We start from the raw sequence: 21921 nt of genomic DNA, 5'->3' as shown, positions 1-21921 counted from the left end.
TGAGTTTCAACTTAAAACAAGTTTGAAAACACTGGTTTGCTTAGTTTCTGGGGGAGAGAAAACCTCCTTCATTAGGGCCTTTTTTAGAATATTTGTTTTCTATTTCCTGGGATAGAAGCAGTTATTTCAATCAATAAGTAATTACTATATTGCAACTCTTCTAGGCACAGCAGGCAAAAAGTTCATAATCCCAAGGACTATATTATCTGAGAAGTTAAAAATAGCATATATATGAAGTATTTAGAGAGGCATCGCATATTAAATTTTATGATATTACATATATAAAGAGAGATCAGGACTACATTAACTCATTTGTTTATTGATACAGTCAACCAAGAAGCAAGCATCTACTATGGGCCAGACACTGTGTTAGGTACAGGGGGGTCAAATAGGACCAAACTGGGTATAGGCTCTATCTTACAGAACTTACAGTCCAACAGGCAGATATGCATTCATCATATCATAACACAAATAGGTGTAAAATTGTAACTGTGTTAAGGGATGTGTGGAAGAGGTGGGTGGTGTCTAAAATTATTAGGTATGACCTGGCCAGAAGGTCAGGGAAAGATTTACAGAGGTCATGACAGTTAAAATCTAAGTAACTGCAAGTGTCAATCAGATAAGTAAGGAAGAGAACAACAAGTAAAAAGGTCCTATGTTGGGAGAGAGCTTGAAGCTTACAAAAATATAAGAAAAATTTGGCTGTGGTTGATTTGACAAACTTTGAAGTCATTACAGGTCATGTCAAGGATCTGAGCATTCTGAGAGCCATTATAAGCGACTTACTGGGAGGGAACATGATTCAATTGGAAATTTGGAAAGACCTCTCTGGCTTCAGTGTGGACAATCCACTGAAAAAACCCCAGAGAGGACTGGTACAAATCAATGAGATAACTGTTGGAGTGATCTGGGGGAGAGGTCTTAGAAGTTTGGATTTGGATGATGATAGTGAGGATCCAGAGAAATGGAGAAATTTGAAAGATTGAGGGGACAAAATTTATAGGATTATGTAATGGAATAGATATAATAATAATGAGAAGGATATTGAATGATGGCTCCCAGATTTCTGGCTTACATAACTGCATGGATGGTAATCCCATTCTCTAAGATATTGAGGTCCATTTGAGATATCTAAGAGGATATCTAGGTCAATGGGAATATCAAGATCTAGAGTTTACAAAAGAGGTCTGGTTTGGAGATATAAAGTTACCACCTAGTGAATCTATGGGGACAGATGAAGTATAAGAGGAACTGATGTGGAGAAACTCTAATATATACTCACTGGACAAAGAATATTGATCCTTCAAAGGAAATGGAGGACTGTTGAAAGAACTGAAGGAAGGTCATTTTATGAAAGCTAAGGGTCGAGAAATTTTAGGGAGGCAGTGGTTAACAGTGCTTCTGAATTGTCAAGTGAGATCAGTAAAAGGCATCCTTTGGGTTTGGGGACATGGAGAGGTTATTGGTGATCTTGGTTGTCCTGGAGTGGTAAGGAACAAACCAGATAGGAGTGAGTCAAGTGAACAGGAGCTGAGAAGATGGAACTAATGAGAGTAGACATCTTTTATGCAAAATTTGTCCAGTGAAGGGTTGGAGAAACATATGGTGGTATCCAGGGGGGATTATGCTGAGTGGTACTCATTGAATGTGTCATGCAGAAGGTAGAGTGACCTGGTTCTGAAAGGTTTGATAGGTAAAGGGATGGGGGAAAAGCATCTCAAGTGGACAGTAGGCATCATGGATGAGTATATTTTGGGGCCATGGTGAGAAAACGGACTTAACTGCAATAGTGTGGACTTTAGAAGTAGTGAGAAATATGTTTGTGTAAGTAGGGAGAGTGAAGTTCTCTAAGCTTTCTAAGTCTGGGAGAGAATCAGATAATGTAAGCACTTGGGGAGGGTCTTGATCTGGAGGAGGAGTGGTAAGATGGAGGCTGGGATTTGGGGGGACAAGTGAACATTAGTGTGACAAACAAGACCAGTTGAGGCAGGGAGACCATGTAGCTGAATGGACTGCCACAGCGGCCCACTCATGAAGTGGAGAGCATATGGATTAGCAGGAGTAAACTGAATAGAACCCAACCTGGGCTAAGAGGAGAAAATCTTTGATAATCACACTATAATTTTTATTTTTGATGTATACATAAATGAAAATGTCATATTCTTATAGAGGAATTTATACTTTATGAAGCATTTTTTATGGGATGCTCATTTTATTTATTTATTTTTGTTTGTTTTATTTTTTAAAATTAATATATAATGTATTGTTTGCTTCAGGGGTACAGGTCTGTGAATCATCAGTCTTACACAACTCACAGCATTCACCATAGCACACACCCTCCTCAATGTTCATCGACAAGCTACCCTATCCTTACCCACCTCCCCACAGCAACCCTCAGTTTGTTTCCCGAGATTAAAAGTCTCTTATGGTTTGTCTCCCTCTCTGGTTCCATCTCATTTCATTTTCCCCTTCACTACCCCCCCACGACTCCCTGCCTTGCCTCTTAGATTCCTTATACCAGAGAGATCATATGATAATTTTCTTTCTCTGATTGACTTATTTCACTTAGCATAATACCCTCTAGTTCCATCCATGTCATTGCAAACGGCAAGATTTTGGGGTTTTTGATGGCTGCATAGTATTCCATCATATATATATATATATATATATATATATATATATATATATATATAAAATCTTCTTTATCCGTTCTTCTGTTGCTGGAATCAACAGTCCAACTGTCCAACAGTTCTTTCCATAGTTTGGCTATTATGGACATTGCTTCTATAAACATTTGGGTGCATGTGCCCCTTCAGATCACTACATTTGGATCTTTAGGGTAAATACATAGCAGTGTGATTGCTGGGTCATAGGGTAGCACTATTTTCAACTTTTTGAGGAATCTCCATACTGTTTTCCAGAGTGGCTGCACCAGCATACATTCCCACCAACAGTGTAGGAGGGTTCCCCTTTCTCTGGGGGTGCTCATTTTAATCTCTACTTTAACCACTCTATGTACCAAGAAAAGGTGGTATTACCATTCTTGTCACTAAGGTTCATTTCAAATGTCACAGCTTTCCTAAAACTTCTGATTCTCTGGTCTTTTGTCTTCCTTGTGTTTTCTTTTAAATTTGATGTAATTAAAATACACAGATCTTAAGTGTTCAGTTCAGTTGGTTTTGACAAATGTATACACTTGTGTGACTTACACCTCTATAAGAGAACAATGACCTTCACCAGAAAGTTTCTTTTTCGTCTTTCCTGCCAGTTCTCCTACCCCTTCCCTTTAGCCATAATTGTTCTGATCTCTATCATCATAGATTAACTTTGCCTGTATTTGAACTTCATATAAATGAAATTATAGCTTCTGACTTCTTTCAATAATTGTAATGTTTATCAGATTCATCTGTGTTGTTGCATGTATGAGTTGTTTGTTCCATTTTAGAGCTGACATAGATTTTCTTGTATGAATATGTAAAATTTTTAATCTGTTCTCTTGTTGATGAACATTTGCATTGTTTTCAGTTTTTGGCTACTATGAGTAAATGTGATGTGAACATTTTCTACAAGTCTTATTGTTAACATATGTTTTCTTTTCACTGAGTAAATGCCTAAAAATGAAATCTCTGGGTCATAGTTAAATATTTAACTGTGCAAGAAACTCTTTTTCAAACTGATTGTTCCATTTTATATTCTCATTATTAATTTTATAAAGAGTTTTAGTTGTTTCACATTCTTATCAACATTTTGTATTATTATTTTTTTTAAATATATATATATTTATTTATTTATTTGACAGAGAGAAATCACAAGTAGATGGAGAGGCAGGCAGAGAGAGAGAGAGAGAGAGAGAGGGAAGCGGGCTCTCTGCTCAGCAGGGAGCCCGATGCGGGACTCGATCCCAGGACCCTGAGATCATGACCTGAGCCGAAGGCAGCGGCTTAACCCACTGAGCCACCCAGGCGCCCAACATTTTGTATTATTAATCTTTATAGCCACCCCAGTGGCTGAGGAGTGATATATCATTGTGCTTTGAATTTGTATTCCCTGATGCCCAATGATGGTGAACACCTTATTCTTGTGGTTATTGGCCATTGTATATCTTCTTTTGGGAAGTGTCTGTTTGAGTCATTTGCCCATTTTGTTCATTGGGTCATTTGTCTCTCTGTAGGATTTTGGGGTATGTTCTGGATAGGAGGGCTTTCTCAAATATCTGTATTGTAAGTATTTTTTCCTCAGTCTGTGGATTTCCTTTTCACACTTTTGACAGTGTCCTTGAATGAGCAGCTGATTTTAATTTGATATGTCTAATTTATTTATCAACACTTACTTTTATGGTGATTGCTATAGAAGTCTTATCTAAGAAATTCTTGTCTTCCTTAAAGTGGCAAAGATTTTCTCCCACGTTTTCTTTTTATTTTTCACTTTTCTATTTAGGTTGATCACCCATTTAAAATTTTTGTGTGCATGTGCATGTGTGTGGTGTGAGGTAGTAGTCATGGTTCAGTTTTTGCTCATGTAGATATATAGTTGTTTTAGCACAGTTCATTGAAAAGACTTTTCTTTACCCATTAAACTTCCTTGGCATCTATGCAAAATATCAATAGACCATTTTTGTGAGGTTCTATATCTGAACTATTTAACCTGGTTGTATGTTTCTCCAACTTGAATCTTCTTTTTCAGATTTTATTTTGGATTATTTTAGGTAATTTGTACTTTCATAAACATTTTATGATTACTTTGCCAGTTACTTCAGAAAAGCCCATTTATATGCTCATTGGGATTGTGTTGAATCTATAGATCAATTTGCAGAGAATTGATGTCTTAAAAATATTGTTTCCATTCATGAGTGTGGCATAGCTCATTTTTTTGTCTAGGTGTTTCTTAATTTACTTAACCAGAGTTTTTTTAGCTTTCACTCTAGAGGTCCTGCACATCTTCTGATAAATTTATTCTTAAGTATTTTATATTTTTGTATCATTCTAAGTGAAATTATTTTTCATTTTCCAGTTGTTTAATGTTAGTATATAGAAACAAAATTGACTTTTATATTAACTTTATATACTGCAACCTTGCCAGATTCACTTAATTTTAGGTGTTCCTTTGAATATTTCTTAATGCCTTAATTACTTAATGCCATCTGCAAGTAGAAAACAATTTTATCTTCCTTTCCAATATTTATGTCCTTTGTGGTTTTTTTTTCTCTTTTGGTTTATTGGTTGGGCCACCAATAAAAGTTAAGCATAAGGGTAGAGAATATACATCCTTAAATTTTTCCTGATCTTGGGGGGAAGTTATTCAATATTTTACTTTTAAAAATAATGTTAGCTATAGATTTTTTTTAGTAGGTATCCCCAGTTTGAGAAGTTTCCTTCTTTTCAGGTTTCTCAGAGATTTTAATCATTAATAAGTGTGTCAAATTTTTTTTCTACATCTATTGAGATATGATTTTTTTTCTTTTATTCTGTTGATATAATTGATTACATTGGTTGATCTCATAATGATAAATCATCCTTACATTGATAAGATAACCCTACTTGGTTATATATAATATATATATTGCTATTTGTATTTGCTAACCTCATAAAACAAGTTCAGAAATGTTCCTCATATATTTTCTGAGAGTTTGTATAATATTTATTTTATGTTTTATTTAAATATTTGAAAGTTTTCACTGAGCCTGGAGTCATCTGAGTCTTTAGTTTTCATTAATAGATATTGAGAGAATTATGTTTTCTTAATGAATTTACCCTTTTGTTATCGTTAATTGCTGCTTTTATCTCAGTTATCCTTGTCTTTAAGACTGCTTTATTTTGCATTAATGTAGCTACATTTACTTTCTTATGCTTAGTGTTAATGTAGTGTGTTTCACCACACTTTCACTTTCAATGTGTCTCTGTCTTTATACTTTAAGTGGCTTTCTTAGAAACAGTATACTATCAGTTTCTTTGTTTCAAAATCCAGTCTGGAAATTTTTGTCTTTTAATTAGTCTATTTATTCCATTTACATTTAATGTAATGCTTGATATGGTTGGATTTAGGGCTACCATCCCATCGTTTACTTTTTTTTTTTTAAAAGATGTATTTATTTATTTTACAGAGAGAAAGATAGAGAGAGCATGGGGGTAGGGGCAAACATAGAGGGAGAGCAAGAATCTCAAGGAGACTCCCCATTGAGTGTGGAGCCCAGTGCAGGGCTCTATCCCATTGACCTTGAGATCATGACCTTGAGATCATAACCTGAGCCAAAATCAAGAGTTATACATTCAACCTACTGAGCCACGTAGGCACCCCCAGTGGTTTTGTTTTCTGTTTGTCCCACCAGTTGTTTGTTTTTACCTTCTTGACTTTTTTTGTGAGGGTCATCATTATTATTATTTTGATTCTTTTTTTCCTTTCAACTAAAACTCCTGCCACATTTGTTTTGCTGTGATTTTGCTGGCAATGAAATCTTCCTGTTTTGTTTCTGAATGTGTCTTTATTTTGCCTTCAATTTTGAAGGATACTCTGCTCTAGATGAAAATCTAGGTTGATAAATATTTTCCTTTCAATATTTTAAAGATGTCATTTCATTGTTTTTTGGTCATCTTTGTATTTCAGGATTTGTATGCTATAATTTTTATCTCTCCCATGCCCCCCCCCCATATTTAAATAATCTTCTTTCTTTGGGTGTTTAAAAGACTTTTTGCCTTATTTTTTATTTTCAGTTTTGCTGTTACCCATCTTTGTACTGTGGCTTTGCTTGCATTTATCTTGCTTGAGGCTTACTGAACTAAGATCTCTACATTGTTATTTTTCATGTAATTTGAGAAATTTTAGTTATCTTTATTCATATGACATTTGTGCCCAATTCTGTCTTTTTTATTTTTCTCCCATACTCAACTACATATGTTTTAGACTGTTTGATATTGTCCTATGGAACATCTTTTAATCTCTTTTTCTTTTTGCTTCAGTTTGGAATCATTTGCATTGATATGTTTTTAAACTGTTAATTCTTAGTGTTCATTGTACTGTTAAACCTATTCAATGAATTTTTTTAAAGATTTTTAAAAAAAATTTGTTTATTTGACAGACAGAGAGCACAAGCAGGCAGAGAGGCAGGCAGAGAGAGAGGGGGAAGCAGGCTCCCCGCTGAGCAGAGAGCCTGATGTGGGGCTCGATCCCAGGACTCTGGGATCATGACCTGAGCCAAAGGAAGAGGTTTTAGCCCACTGAGCTACCCAGGCACCTCTGAATTTTTTTTTATCCCAGAAGTTGTATTGTTTATTTCTGTTCCCATATTGACCTCTCTTTCTATTGCTTATTTTTCCCCTCAATTATCATAAAAATTTTCTCTTTCTTTGCCTGTTTAATAGTTTTTAAGTGTATACTGGACATTGTGTTCATACATTGTAAAGAGTAGGTAAATTACAGGGGGGTTTCCTTGATTATGAGTTTAGCTTTGTGTGAGTGTGTGTGTAAGTGTACACTCCACATTTTTAATGTTAGTCCCAGTTTATAGCCTATTATTCTAGGACTTGTTTCTTATTCCTAAAGGATGACTTTTTTGTGGCTTAAATGGAGAACTTATCTACCAAGCTTATCTAACTTGATAGGACTTGAACTGAAAAATTTGTCTTCCAGCCTTGAGAGCTGGTGAAATTTCTGCTTACCTCTTGCCTTGTAGTCATTGCTGAAGTAGACAGGTTTCTTGTAGTCTCATTTTGTGCATGCATAGTTGAGATTGCAGAGATTTGAGGTAGATTTATATTCAGGTTTATGGCTCCATATGTTAAAGGATCTCCCCCTCAACTTCAAGCTGCTCTGGTAGCCCCAAATCGTGACTTTTGACTATTTAGTCCCATAAGACTTTTTCTGCTTGAACTATATAACCAATGAACTGTATAAACTAGAAATTTGCTCTCTTGGTGAATGACAGTTAAATGAATATCTTATTTAATGTATCTCTTTTTTTTTTTTCGAGGTTTTGTCTTTTTTTTTTTTTTTACTTTCTACTTTCATTTGTTTTTAGTGCCTTGAAACAAATTTTTGTCATATTTTATCCAATGCTTCTAGATTTAGCATGTATTCTGATAAATTGTAATTAGTTTTTACATATTTATTTTTCTTAGCATGTAAGTTTTTTTTGAGAGTAAAGCGTATGTTTTATTGATCGTTATTCTATCCCATTGTTTGACCAAGAGTAGTGCCTTTTACTTAGCAGCTTCTTAGTAAATGTTGAATTGCACTGTTATTTTTATGAAGACAAACTTTGAGTCAGGATTTAAACTTAAAGTCTTAAACTCATAAGGTAATTTCCCTTTTAGGACACTATTTTGAATATGAGTTCAAAGGAGATTTTTTTGGCAGATATTTTGAATTTTTGAAGTATAGTATTCCCTTAAAATTTACTTTTTTAAAATATTAGATTTTTAATCAGGGGTGATATCAAAAGCTATTATTTTTGTATTAATTTTTTCACTTAAATTCAAGTTGATTAACATATAGTATTGGTTTCAGGAGTAAAATTTAGTGATTTATTACTTATATATATCCCCCAGTTCTCATCCCAGCAAATACCCTTTTTAATCCCCATTACCCATTTAGCTCATTACCTGCACCCACCTCCCCTCCAGCAATCCTCAGTTTGTTCTCTATTTTTAAGATTCTCTTATGGTTTACCTCCTTCTCTGTTTTTATCTTATTTTATTTTATACCTAAAGCAAAATCACTTCTCCTTGCAAAATAGACCAGAGATGTTCCTTTTATTTACAATAATCATAGTGTCCAAATTTGGTGTAGAATGTGGTTGAAATAATATATTTGAATAATTTTATTTTAAAAAAGGAATCTTCAAAGTTATTTTAAATTTCTTTTAAAGATTTTATTTAATTGAAAGAGCGAGTGAGCATGCATGTGTGTGTGTGTGCAAGTGAGTGGAGGGGCAGAGGGAGAGAATCTCAAGCACACTCCCCACTGAGCATAGAGCCCTCTGTGGGGCTTGATCTCATGACCCAGGAGATCATGAGCTGAGCTAAAACCAAGAGTCCAAAGCTTAACCAACTGAGCCACCCAAACACCCTCTTCAATGTTCTTTTAAATTAGACGTCTCAAGATCAATCTAATGGACAATTTGTCCCATCATGTCAGAATTATAATAATAGAATTTTTGGAGCAGTCCTACAAATTTGCCTTAATATTATCAAGTTTAGTTGTCTCAATTAGTGGAGAAGTGACTCTAGCCTTAATCTCAATAAATTAATCTGTTTCAGTATAATTATTATAGTCGTTAACATTTACTTAATATCAACCATACTTATTTTCATAGATTAGACTATACTCAAATGCAAAGAGGTATTATAAACCGGCTTTTTTTCAGTGGAATTTTAAATTTGTATGCAAATCTTGTACTTACTGCAGATCACATTTGATAATTGTGTTAAACTGATTATGTCAATCTCAAGAATAGGCTTTATTTTTTGTATCATAACAAACCATAGTTGTATTTGTCTTAAATTTGTCTTTTTGTTTCCTTGAAAGAAGTACATTGTTAAATGAAGATTAAAAAACTTCGTTTTCCTTCTTTCTTCTTTAGAATCGAGTTTCTTACTGGGAAATGCCCAGATTGTGGATTGGCCTGTAGTTTATAGTAATGACGGTTTTTGCAAACTCTCTGGGTATCATCGAGCTGACGTCATGCAGAAAAGCAGCACTTGCAGGTAGGTAATAGAACAGCTCAGGAATCTTTTCTGAAATTTAAGTATATGCTGAATGTGGTTAAAGGCTAAACTTACAATAGTCTCCTACTTGACCTAGGTTTTGCTTCTTTGTGGTTTTTTGCTTCCTGCGGTTTTTTCCCTGTGGTCTCATGCTTTCAGTAGTTTGTTACCCACAGTTTACCACTTCCAGGAGCAGATGTTTCTCTTCTGATGCCTACATCATTCACCTCACTTCCTCTCATTTCTTATGAAATGCTTTGCTATTTTGCATTTTCTCATTTCACATCTTCTCAAGAAAGGTGAGTACAATCTAGTAAAATGCTTAGAGAAAGAGACCACACTCACATAACTTTTATTACAGTATATTGTTATGATTGTTCTATTTTATTATTAGTTATTATTGTTAATCTCATTTGCCTAATTTATAAATGAACTTTATCATAGGTATGCATGTATAGGAAAAAAACCAGTTTAAACAGTGTTAGGAATTATCTGTGATTTCAGACATCCACGGGTGTGTGTGTGTGTGTGTGTGTGTGTGAGGGGGTGGGGGTTTGGAGGGAGTGGGTCTTAGAACAGATCCTCCCCAGATAAGGGGAAATTCCTGTACTTATACTCTCTGTGATATTGGGATTTATTTGTAATAAGAAACACGTATTTGATTTTTGACATGGCTCCTGGCATGGTCTCTGAAAACCCTCAGAATTTCCTGTGATAAGAACAATAAGTGTGCCTTTTATTATGTTAATGGTGACTTTGGAAAGCCCTTAAGTAACTTTAGTAAGGAGGCTATTGCCAGGGGAACCATCCAGGCGTTTGGAGGGTTGAAACTTTCTGTACTCCAGCTCCTCAACCTCCCAACCTCTAGGGAAGGAAGGGAGCTGCAGGTTGAATTAATTGCCAGTTGTCAAGGATTTAATCAATCACGACTATGTAGTGAAGCCTCCATAAAAACACCAAAGGGCAGAGTTCAGGGAGCTTCAGGGCTGGGGAGCGTGTGGAGGTGTTGGGAGAGTGGAACACCTGGGGACAGCATGGAACTCTGTGCTTTCCCCCCATGCCTTGCCTGTGCATCTATCCCTTCGCTCTAGCTATGCCTGAGTTGTATCCTTTTCTAATAAACCAGGATCTAGTAAGAAAAATATTTCTTTGAGCTCTGTGTGCAGCCCTAGCAAATTAAGCAAAACCTCTGGTCTGTAGTTGTGTTAGGTCTGAAGTACAAATAACAACTTGTTATTTTCAAATGGTGTCTGGAGTGGAGGAGTGGGGGATGGGGGGTGGTCTTGTAGGACAGACCCTTGACCTCTGGAATTATGCTATCTCCCCATAGGCAGTGTCAGAATTCAGTTGAACTGTATGGCAACTGTGACCTAACCGGTGTAAGCTCATTCTTTAGTGAGTCAGAAACTGCACCAGGTGGTGCAGACCACCTGCAAACAAAGAAAACTTTATTTGCAGCAAATAAAGTCATTATGAGGAATGGCTTCTAAAGCCGTGATTCCCCTGAGCAGGAGTGGATGGGTTCTTTTTATTTAGGGTTAAGATGAATATTTAGATAGGGAAGCTTCATCTGTAGAGGAGGGCATCAAGTCGCGCATTCACCTTAAGTAGCACGCCTATACCTACAGTGTATGTTATGTAAATGAGGCTCCTCCAGGGGCGGAGATTTTAGTATGGTAATAAGGTGAAGGTAGTTGTCCGTCATTCTAGAGGACGCCCCCCCCCCCCACCCATGGCCCTTCTGCGCAGGTGCGAGTCAGGGGTTACCAGCGGGCTGGAGGTCTTGTCAGCTCCACTGTTTTCGCTGGAGGGGGGGTTTCGCTCTCTACCCGAGTTAAGAGGTGAGCTGCAAAGAAGAGCTTAAGGAAAAGTGTGGAAGAAAAGTCGGTGAGCACAAGCAGGTAGGAGGTAAAGGTCATGTCCTGGGGTCTAGCAGGTGATACACCCAGCTGGTGTCACAAGAATTACTTGTTGATATGGCTATAGTCGCCCATCCCGCCTTGGTATCAGAATCTATTAACTTGTATATAAAAACTGTAGAGTAAAAATTACATTAGAATATTAAAGAGACTAAATTGTCAATGGGAATAGTTTGAGAGCCGTTGGGGGGAACTTGTGCAAAGAAAAAGATTTTTGACCATTTGTAAATCTATTCATTCATTCCATATATATTTTTTGACCATCTGCAATGAACCATGAACTATTCTAGGTGCCAAGTGATCAAAGGAGCCTCCTATATCCGAGAACCACTGATGGCATCAGCACTTTTGAGCTGCTAAAACTGTCTCAAACAGAGTAAACAGCCCCCAACCAAGTAGGACATAATTCAGGAACCTTTAAAGAACGTCAAGATGACGTTTTTACATCCTGTGTAAATCATATGTACTTTGTGATGTTGATACATTGTAACTTTGCTATTTTGTTTGGTGTATGTAAAACAGAATCTGGCATTTACATTATTTATAACAATTCTTTCTTAAGTATGCCGTATCTGTGAGTTTAAAGAGAGTATTATGAAAAAAGATCATATAAAAGAAAAGCAAGTTCTATAAAGGGACCAATTTAGATCCGAAAACTTTTTCACAATATTTCAGTAAGGCCAGATGGGATGTTTTTTTCCTTGAGTTAATTTTTCTTCAAAGCTCTCACTTAACTAAGCACAAAATCATGTTATTTTGGAACTATAAGGGATCTAAATTATTTTCTACTCCAAATCCTTTGTTTTTCAGAGCAGAAAACTGAGGTAATGTTTACGGACTTGCCCAGGGAAATACAGTGATTTATTTGTCTTTTACATATTTATGCTGAAAAAATACATACATATATTCTACATCTTTATGGAAGCTAGGGATTTCATTTTATACAAGTGAGTCTAGACCTGATCACACATAGGAATCACTTGGAGAGGTTTTGTACCACGTAGATTCCCAGACCTCACTTTTGGGAATCACCTGTTCAATCAGACTCACCCAAGGTAGGAGGTGGGGGCAGGTATCCGTACCTTTACCCATTGGCTTCAGATGATTCTGATGTTAGATAGGTGTGAGCAGTAGTTTGTTCAAACATCTTCTTCCTTCACTTATCTGGTCCCCACAATCCTCCTTTTTCTAAAGTTATTTTCAGGTTCAATCTTCATTCCTAGGTCTGAAATTGGTAAGCAAGAGTGATGGAAAACCGTGGCCTGCCCTTATTGAGAAACTGCCTTTGGTAGCGTTGATGTCTTTGTGCCTTTTTCTTCCACTGGGTGAATGTTAGCTCCCAGGCTGGCGCTGCCACTGAGGTGTGTGTTCTCAGTTCTGGGAGGTTAAGGTCTGTATCGAGCTTCTCTTTTCTCTTATATCTCAGCAGGCTTTAGGTTAGGAAAAGGTTAGCTTTATGGTAGATGTTGCTTATGGAACAGGCTCTGTAGAGAGTTCCAGGGACTGTAGAGGCTCCCACACCCATTTCCTCTTTGGACTGTGGACGTCCCAGCATCATGCCGTGCCTGTTTCAGATGCCGCCTTCTACCTAAAGGTATTGACGATGCCCTCGACAAAATTTTCCTCCTCTGACTTGCTTGTGGTTCATTATTTGGCATTACCATCTGGCCTTACACTAACTTTCCTTATCCCTTGGGATTTTTATTGCCATTGCTTTAGTTATTGATGAGACCTATTCCTCTTCATATCTGGATATATTGTAAAGTCTTGCTCCCATCTGTTCCTGATTCCATGTATCTGCCTCTACTTCCAGTCTCCTACATTGGCATGTGCAATGTGTCCTACAAAAGAGTTCAGTAAAAAGACTCTTGCATGTTTCCTTAGCATATTCTCTCCCCTAAAAGACCTGCTTTTCCCATCCCACCACCAGCGATAGATTGTAAATGTCTTTAAAGGGGGGGTGTATGGCTCAGTCACTAAGCATCTGCCTTCTATTCAGATCATGATCCTAGGGTCCTGGGATCGAGCTCCGCATCAGGTTCCCTGCTCAGCAGGAAGCCTGCTTCTCCCTCTCCCACTCCCCCTGCTTGTGTTCCCTCTCTCACTATGTGTTTCTGTCATATAAATAAATAAAGTCTTTTAAAAAATGTCTTTAAGGTAGGTATTTCATCTTGTTCACTTTTGTATGCAGTAAGGATACAGCTCAGTGTTCTGTGTTTGTATTTGTTGAATTAGATTGGCTTGCATTGCAGTAAACCCTAACCTAGGTCTCCCATGCTTCTGTATGATGTGCTTTGGTTTATTGTATTTCATCCCAAGTGTTATGGTGTTAAAGGTGGGTAGAGAGTGGAGAGCTTTACGTTATGTTATGCTTTTTCACCATGGGAAGAAGTATGCAAACTTTCCCCTAGTTCCTCTTCACTATTGTTAGAAATGATATTTTCAAAATGATAATATTCTTTTTTTAAAGAAATTTAAAAAATTACTTATGGGGGAGAGCATAGGCACACACATGCAAGTTGGGGAGAGGAGCAGAGGGAGGGAGAGAATCCACCAGCAGATTCCCCACTGAGCTGAAGCATGTTGTGGCTTGCTTCCAGGACCCTGAGATCATGACCTGAACCAAGAATCAGCTGTTCAACTGACTGAGCCACCCAGGTGCCCCTGAAATGATACTATTAATGTAAACAGTTATTACTTGATTGCACAAAATATCTAGTGTGTTTTGCTGATCTAAAAACTGCAACCAGCTTATGCCTTCAAAGAACAATGAAGACTAGTATCTGATACATGAACAGATGATAGTTAAAACTTATCAGGTTTTCTTTCTTTCTTTCTTTTTTTTTTTTTTTTAAGATTTTTATTTATTTATTTGAAAGAGAGAGACAGAGAGAGAGAGAATAGCAGAGGGAGAGAGAGAGAAGCAGACTCTTCACTGACGCTGGGCTGGATCCCAGGACTCCGGGATCATGACTTGAGCTGAAGGCAGATGATTAACAACTGAGCCACCCAGGCACCCCAGAACCTTATCAGGTTTTCTTATAGGCATAATTTATTCTAACGCACTCCCTTTTTCAGCCTCCTTGTCCCTTTTAAAAATTAAACTCTACCCATTTTGTTTACTGCAGCATTTTTTAAGAAGAATAAAGTCCTAGTAATAGTGAAAATGTCCAGTAGTATGTTTGCTAAAAAATATTATGGTGAAGCCTAATTTTCTAAATCATATGTTGGAAGAATAAGACACTGGAAGAAGCTAACATATTTTTTAAGCAAAAAAAAAAAAAAAAAAAAAAAAAATCACCCAAGCAAACAAACCAAAAAATAGTTTACAGAGCACTATCTACATTCTGATTCTGATTTTTTTACATATGGATTTTTTCTAGTTCCTGTATATATCTTTAAAACCTTTGAATATCACACACAAGGAAAAAAGAAAAGGAAAGAAAAAATTTATACACATACAGAAATACATTGTTAAAGCTAAGAGTTACCATAAAATACATTGTTAAAGCTAAGAGTTACCATAATGTTTGGAATCGCTGCAGTTCTAGTTGGAGATAACTAGTTTGACACTGAGGGTAGCCTTGCAAATAATTCAGACTTTTACTGATTTTTTTTTTAAGATTTTATTTATTTACCTGATAGAGAGTATATATAGAGAGAGGGGACACAAGCAGGGGGAGTGGGAGAGGGAGAAGCAGGCTCCTCGATGAGCAGGGAGCCAGATGTGGGCCTTGATCCCAGGACCTGGGATCGTGACCTGAGCCAAAGGCAGATGCTTAATGACTGAGTCACCCAGGCACCTGTATTTTACTGATTTTAGTAATTAGACATTTTAAGCAAACAACAGAATAAGGAACTACAAATCCGTGAGCATCAGTCTGTGAAGAAACAATATGACATTTTATATGTGGAAAAAAATCATCTTTTTATACAACTTGCATTAGATGGCTCAAAGTAGTGACTGATAAAAATTAATGTTCTACTTTTAAAATACTCAAATATGAGTTGTTTGGGAAAATGAAAAAAATTAATTTGGGATTTCACAAATCTCAAGAGGCTAATATTTAGTTCTTCCATTTCCTTGTTCCTCCTTTGCCCTTCCCTGTTGGTCTCCCATTAGACCAGGTGCATGAAATGAAACTAAACATACTCCTTGGTTTGTCCCACTAAATTATGACCCCTCTGGGCAAAGTCTCCATTTTATTTTATTTCTTTTTCTTGCCTTTTATTTCTTTTCCCCTTCAGTCCATTCCCCTTCCTTTTCCATAGTTATTCCTTATAATGTGTTTATTGTGTGTCTTTCTGATTCATCTTCCATTGATTAAATACGTATATTTTTGAAATGATGTTACGTTGTGTTTTTAAAATCTACATATTTCAGGGGCGCCTGGGTGGCTCAGTGGTTTAAAGTCTCTGCCTTTGGCTCAGGTCATGATCCCAGTGTTCTGGGATCCAGCCCCATATCGGGCTCTCTGCTCTGCAGGGAGCCTGCTCCCCGCTCCCCGCCCCCACCTGCCTCTCTGTCTCTCAAATAAATAAATAAAATCTTAAAAAAAATCTACATATTTCATACCATGCAGTAAGACTGATAGTTTCTTACTGTTTTCACTCAACATTATTACGTTTTTGAACTGTTTTTTTTCATTGCCATATAACACTTATTTCATTATGTCTGATGTTGTGGAGTGCTTCTGTAGTCTTCCCAGCCTTCTATTTTATTATCCATTCTAGTAGCCGTGAACTCCCAACTTCTGACACTTTGCTACATTCAACAAATAGCCTTCTGCACATCTTCTTGTGGCCCCCTTTATGAAAAATCATCTGTCCCTGGAGCCAGAAATAGGATAGCTGGATAGTAGAATATAGGCAGAGTGTGTAGATTAACTGCTCCCAAATTTCTGTCCAGAGTACCTTTCTGTTTCCACTCTCAGCAGTCACGAGGGAATGTCACTAGTTTCCTACATCCTTGTACTCCATAATGGTACACAATAGTATATACTTATTTTTTTTTTTTAATTTATGTATTTATTTGAGAGAGGGAGGGAGCTGGGTGAGCAGCAGAAGGGGAGGGGAAAAGCATCCTCCATGCTGAGCTTGGACCTGACTTGGGGGCTCCATCCTGGGACCCTCAGATCATGACCTGAGCTGAAATCAAGAGTAGGGTGCTTAACCAACTGAGACACCCAGGTGACCTTACATTTTTATTTTTTAAAATGTGATGTGTGCTAGGTACCATCTCATTTTTGTTTTGGCTGAAAATTCAGAAAAACAGTCTAATGACACTTCAGGATTGGTAGGAATTTCAAATCTAGCCCATTTTACTGTCTAGTAATTGTGTTTCCAAGGCTTTGGACTGTTTGGTTATTTATTGAAGGACACAAAATGTATTACATATTTAAAAGAGGTTGTAGGTTTTGGAGGAGGATATTTAAAAGCTTCTGATCTTTTTTCAAGACATGGAGACATGCTATCATAGGTTAGGTAGAAACCACTGGAGTATTTTACCTTTGATTGACCTGAGATTTTTAAGAGCCCCTTCAATTTTTTGTTTGTTTGCTTTTGTTTGTTTGTTTTTAGAAGGGTGAGAAGAGTAATAATACAGGTAGGGAGGATTGGAGTATCTAGGTGCTTTCAAACACATTTTTCCCCTCCTCTGGGAGGCTCATTAATAATCCTTTATCCAAGCCATCAAATGAGACAATGAAGCAATTACGAGGCACTTTACTGGATGTCTTTCACAAGTAGTTTTATTAACACAGGGTCATCTCAGCCAGTGAGAGCACATTACACATGATGGATGTCAATTTGGTTCCTTTTGGCTGAGGGCTCTGCCTCACACAGTGGCACCTAGGGAAAGTGTTGAGAGCAGAGGTGACTCAGTGATGTTACACTCCAAAGGTTAGAGATGTCCAGTGCTCTCCCTAGTTTCTGTTAATTACATGCCATGGATCTACCATTTATGACTCTATCTAAATCCTTATAAGCTTGTATAAATTAATGGGCTGTGAAACCTTCTGGTTATGATTCAATGTATAAAGTAATGCTTTGTTTTATTCCAAAATTACCTCTTACAGATTTTGAAAGCTGTGTTATTTGTTTGTAAATTTTCCTTCTTACTCCACCTCTCCCAGGCTTTTTACTTTTTGACCCTTTGGCTCTATACAATTGAGCCCCTTCTCCCCTTAACTTTTTTTTTTTTTTTTCACTGTGTTATGTTAGTTAGGTAGTGTCCCATGATTCGTTGTTTGTGTATAACACCCAGTGCTCCATGCCATCCGTGCCCTCCTCCATACCCATCACCAGGCTCGCCCATCCCCCCCACCCCCTCTCCCTTCTAATTTTATTCTTGTGGCTGACTGAGGGAGAGACCACATTTACCAACCGCATTAAGCCAATCTGTGTGGCTTCTGTGATGAAGCATTTGCTGGTCTGTGAATTACAGCTTATAGATAATATCCTTTTTGTGGTGAGTGAATATGGTGTTTGAGTCCAAGAGCTTTGTTGACTATTAGCAGATTAAGATAGATTGGCAGAACTCATGAGTAGGTTGTATTTTTTTGTTTGTTTGTTTGTTTGTAAGGTTCCTTTCTCCCTTGGAAATCTGTCAACATTTATAGCTATCCTTGTTGATAGGTATCATAATGAGGCTTGTTTGTGAGATTTTGTTGATAAAACAAGGGATCCAAGAATAAGTAAATCCTGCTGTAAACCAAGGCCACCTGTCCTTAGAAATTTGCTAGGGTAGAAAATACATGAAAGGTATACTGCCCTAGTGCTTAGGCAAGCTGGATTTAGCATAGGCCACTCCTATGGTGGTCCCTTACTCCCAGGACCACCAGTTATGTCTTGAGAAAACTGGCCAGAATATTCAGGAGCAGGCCATGAGTGGATTTATGCCTCAACTTCATGGGCTTATAAAGAAAGAAGACACACAGGGGTGCCCAGGTGGTTCAGTTGGTTAAGCACCTGCCTTCTGCTCAGGTCATGATCTCAGGGTCCTGGGATTGAGCCCCATGTTGGGCTTCCTGCTTAGCATGGAGTCTGGTTCTCTCTCTCCCTCTCCATCTCCCCCAATCCCACTCATGTGTGCTCTCTCTCTTTCAAATAAATAAAATTAAAAAAATAAAAAAAGAGGCCCCAAATGATGTACATATCTCTTTACGAAACAGTGACACTGCCCATTAGCAAGCTTGGCCCAAACCCTGTTCTAGAATTGTAGAGGAGCTAGAGAGTAGTGGGCTGGAGGGGTTTTCTTCTAACCCCAGCCATAAGAAGCATTCCAGTCATAATTCAGCCATTGTACAGCACATTAATTTGTGACTTCATGTGCATTATCTTTTTAAAACCCTCACCCTCTGAGGTATATGAACATTATCATCATTTTACAGATGAGGAAACTGAAGGTCAAAGCAATTATATGTCTTGCCCATGAATTATGCAGTTTGTAAGTGGTCCGGTGGTCTTCTGTTATATCATGAGAACTCAATATTATAGCGGTGATAGATAGCTTCTGAGCATTTAGTTTTATTTTCTTTTCCAATAAGATAACAGTGCAGCTATAGAAATCATTTATAATTACTCTAAGGAGAGCTTGGCATTCTAAAAGAGCAATTTGAAGTTCTGGAAATTTTTTTTATATTCCCATTATGTATTCCTGGAGGGCATACATAAAAAAATGTTCAAAATTATTATATGGGTATATAGTTTCTAAAGCCTAATGGTTACCATTTCTAAATCTTTTTTTTTTTTTAAAGATTTTATTTATTTATTTGACAGAGATAGATCACAAGTAGGCAGAGAGGCAGGCAGAGAAAGAGAGAGGAGGAAGCAGTCTCCCAGCTGAGCAGAGAGCCCGATGCGGGACTCGATCCCAGGACCCTGAGATCATGACCTGAGCCAAAGGCAGCGGCCCAACCCACTGAGCCACCCAGGCGCCCCACCATTTCTAAATCTTAGTATCCTTCAAATTCCATAAACCATTCAAAGACTGCATTGAACTTCAGCCATCTGGAGTCAGGCTGATGGAAACCTTGATAAAGACACTCAACATTTATGTGTAAAATAACTGAGCAAATAAACAAATATGTCATTCTCATAAACTGTGTGGAAGCATTGAATTAGTATTGTTTGAACAACTTCAGATGGAAATATTTTCATTGGAAGGATGGATAATACATTTCAAACATCTTTTATAGTTCATTTTGAAATATTTTTTATTAGTTAATTGCTGCATTTTACCACTTCACATATGTGTTCTGTCACATATATTTGGTTTAATAAACTTAAAATGAAAAATATGAGTGAAACATATAAGAAATAAAAGACTAATTTTTAAGGAAGTATTTAGATTATAATAATCTTTTTTTTAAAAAAAAGATTTTGTTTATTTTTATGACAGAGGGAGAGAGATCACAAGTAGGCAGAGAGGCAGGCAGAGAGAGAGAGGAGGAAGCAGGCTCCCTGCCGAGCAGAGAGCCCTAATGTGGGGCTTGATCCCAGGACCCTGAGATCATGACCTGAGCTGAAGGCAGAGGCTTAACCCACTGAGCCACCCACGCGCCCCATCTTTCTTTTTTTTTAAGTGCCTCTATAGGACAGGTAATTTTACCAGTTAGAGAGCTAAATTAGAGAAGAATATATTATAGAAATTTTAGAGTTTATTTGAAAAGTTCTTGTTTTCCTCTTCTCTTTAGAATTTTAACTGAATCAGACTTTTGTTGTATTTTTTATTAGGTGGTATTATCATATCAATTTCTGATAGTTTTTTAAAATTTAAGTTGTAACTTATTTTTAAATCCTATTAGAGTTAATTTTTCAAGAATTTTTTTTTATCTTAATTGTTTATTTTGTAGATGTTTTCTTTTTTAAAATGTTTTGCTGTTGGCCAATTGTGGACATTGTGTTTTAGTTTATTGAACTGTAGAGCTCTGACATTTACTAACAGGGGTAAAATGGTTTTTCTTTTCTTTCCATTTAAGACTGTAAACATTTAGTTATCTTAACTATTTTTTTTCTGATTCTTCATGTTTTCTTTCTACTAACAAGTCTTTAGATTAAAAATAACAGTCATTTAAAAAAAAACTGATTAAAAAGGTCACCTATCTGTAAAAAATACCAACAGTATTAAAATAGTGTCTTATTTTTTTGGAGGGCAAGGAGGGTGCCTTTAACTGAGTAATTCTGGTTTCAGTGTGATGCCTTCAAGAGATTTTCGTGAAACTGTCATGAGCTGGAATCCAGGCTTTCGCAGAAGTAAGGGTTTTTCAGTGCTCTCTTACGGGTAGGCCCAGAGGCTTCCTCTGTGAGTCTGGCTCTGAGATTATGGAGTTAGAATCTGTCATTTTATTGAGATTCTCTTGCTTATTTTACTGTTATAATGACAATGAAAGTTTTCTTTTCTTTTTTTTTTTTTTTTAAGATTTTTATTTATTTGACAGACAGAGATCACAAGTATTCAGAGAGGCAGGCAGAGAGAGAGGAGGAAGCAGGCTCCTCAGCAAGCAGAGAGCCCGATGCGGGGCTTGATCCCAGGATCCTGGGATCATGACCTGAGCCGAAGGCAGAGGCTTTAACCTACTGAGCCACCCAGGGGCCCCGAAAGTTCTCTTTTTAAATAAAAGATATAAATACTGTAATTGACAATGCAGAGGTGGATTGGGCAGCCTTTGGTAAGCTTTATCTATTTCCTTTTCTTTCTTAGTTTCTAGAATTCTAGTTGCGTAGGTTGGAGTAGGTTGGAGTTATTGTACGATGGGCCATGACTCTGTAATTTCTGCTTGTGATATGGCATTGGTGTTGAATCCTCTAGTTGTTTTTTTGTTGTTGTTGTTTTGGGGGGGGGTTGCTATTCAACCATGCTTTTCCTATTGTAAATTTTCTAAATTGATACATTCAGGGGGGATTTCCCATGAGGATAATGAATCTCAACCTTCAGGGGCCCTCCCTTGAGTGAATGTCTTCCAAAGCTCTGTACCTAATTTTGTTTTATAATTTTATATTATTTTCTTTAAAGAGGGTCCCTCAGATTGTATAAGCTTTAGGCCCTATCTCATTTGGATTAGCCTCTGGCCAATATGCGAACTCATTGAAGAAAAGCAGTAACAAAGATAGACTTGAACCTTCAGAAACTTAGTCAAGGTATCTGGCAGATGCTGCATTTTCTTTTCTGGTGGACAGTTATGCTAACTAGTAGAACTATGTTTCTAAAACCAGATGCACAACTGATAATCATGGAAGCTTCATGAGTGGAGTTTTAGAAGCTTTGACTGAGTTCTGTTTTGTAGATAACAAGACTTTTGTGG

General features: G+C 37.1%; 1 protein-coding gene across 1 annotated transcript in view; it reads left to right on the top strand.

Moving 5' to 3' along the window:
* KCNH5 (potassium voltage-gated channel subfamily H member 5) overlaps positions 1-21921 on the top strand; it is a 314735-nt gene that overhangs the window by 20533 nt on the left and 272281 nt on the right. The window contains exon 2 of the mRNA XM_059182266.1: positions 9575-9698. Coding sequence (XP_059038249.1) covers positions 9575-9698 — 124 coding nt within the window. The remainder of the gene's footprint in view (positions 1-9574; positions 9699-21921) is intronic.

The sequence above is a fragment of the Mustela lutreola genome, chromosome 7, assembly GCF_030435805.1.
Source record: "Mustela lutreola isolate mMusLut2 chromosome 7, mMusLut2.pri, whole genome shotgun sequence".
Lineage (NCBI taxonomy): Eukaryota > Metazoa > Chordata > Mammalia > Carnivora > Mustelidae > Mustela > Mustela lutreola.
Note: the sequence above shows the minus strand (reverse complement) of the source record. Positions and strands in the feature narration are given on the sequence as shown.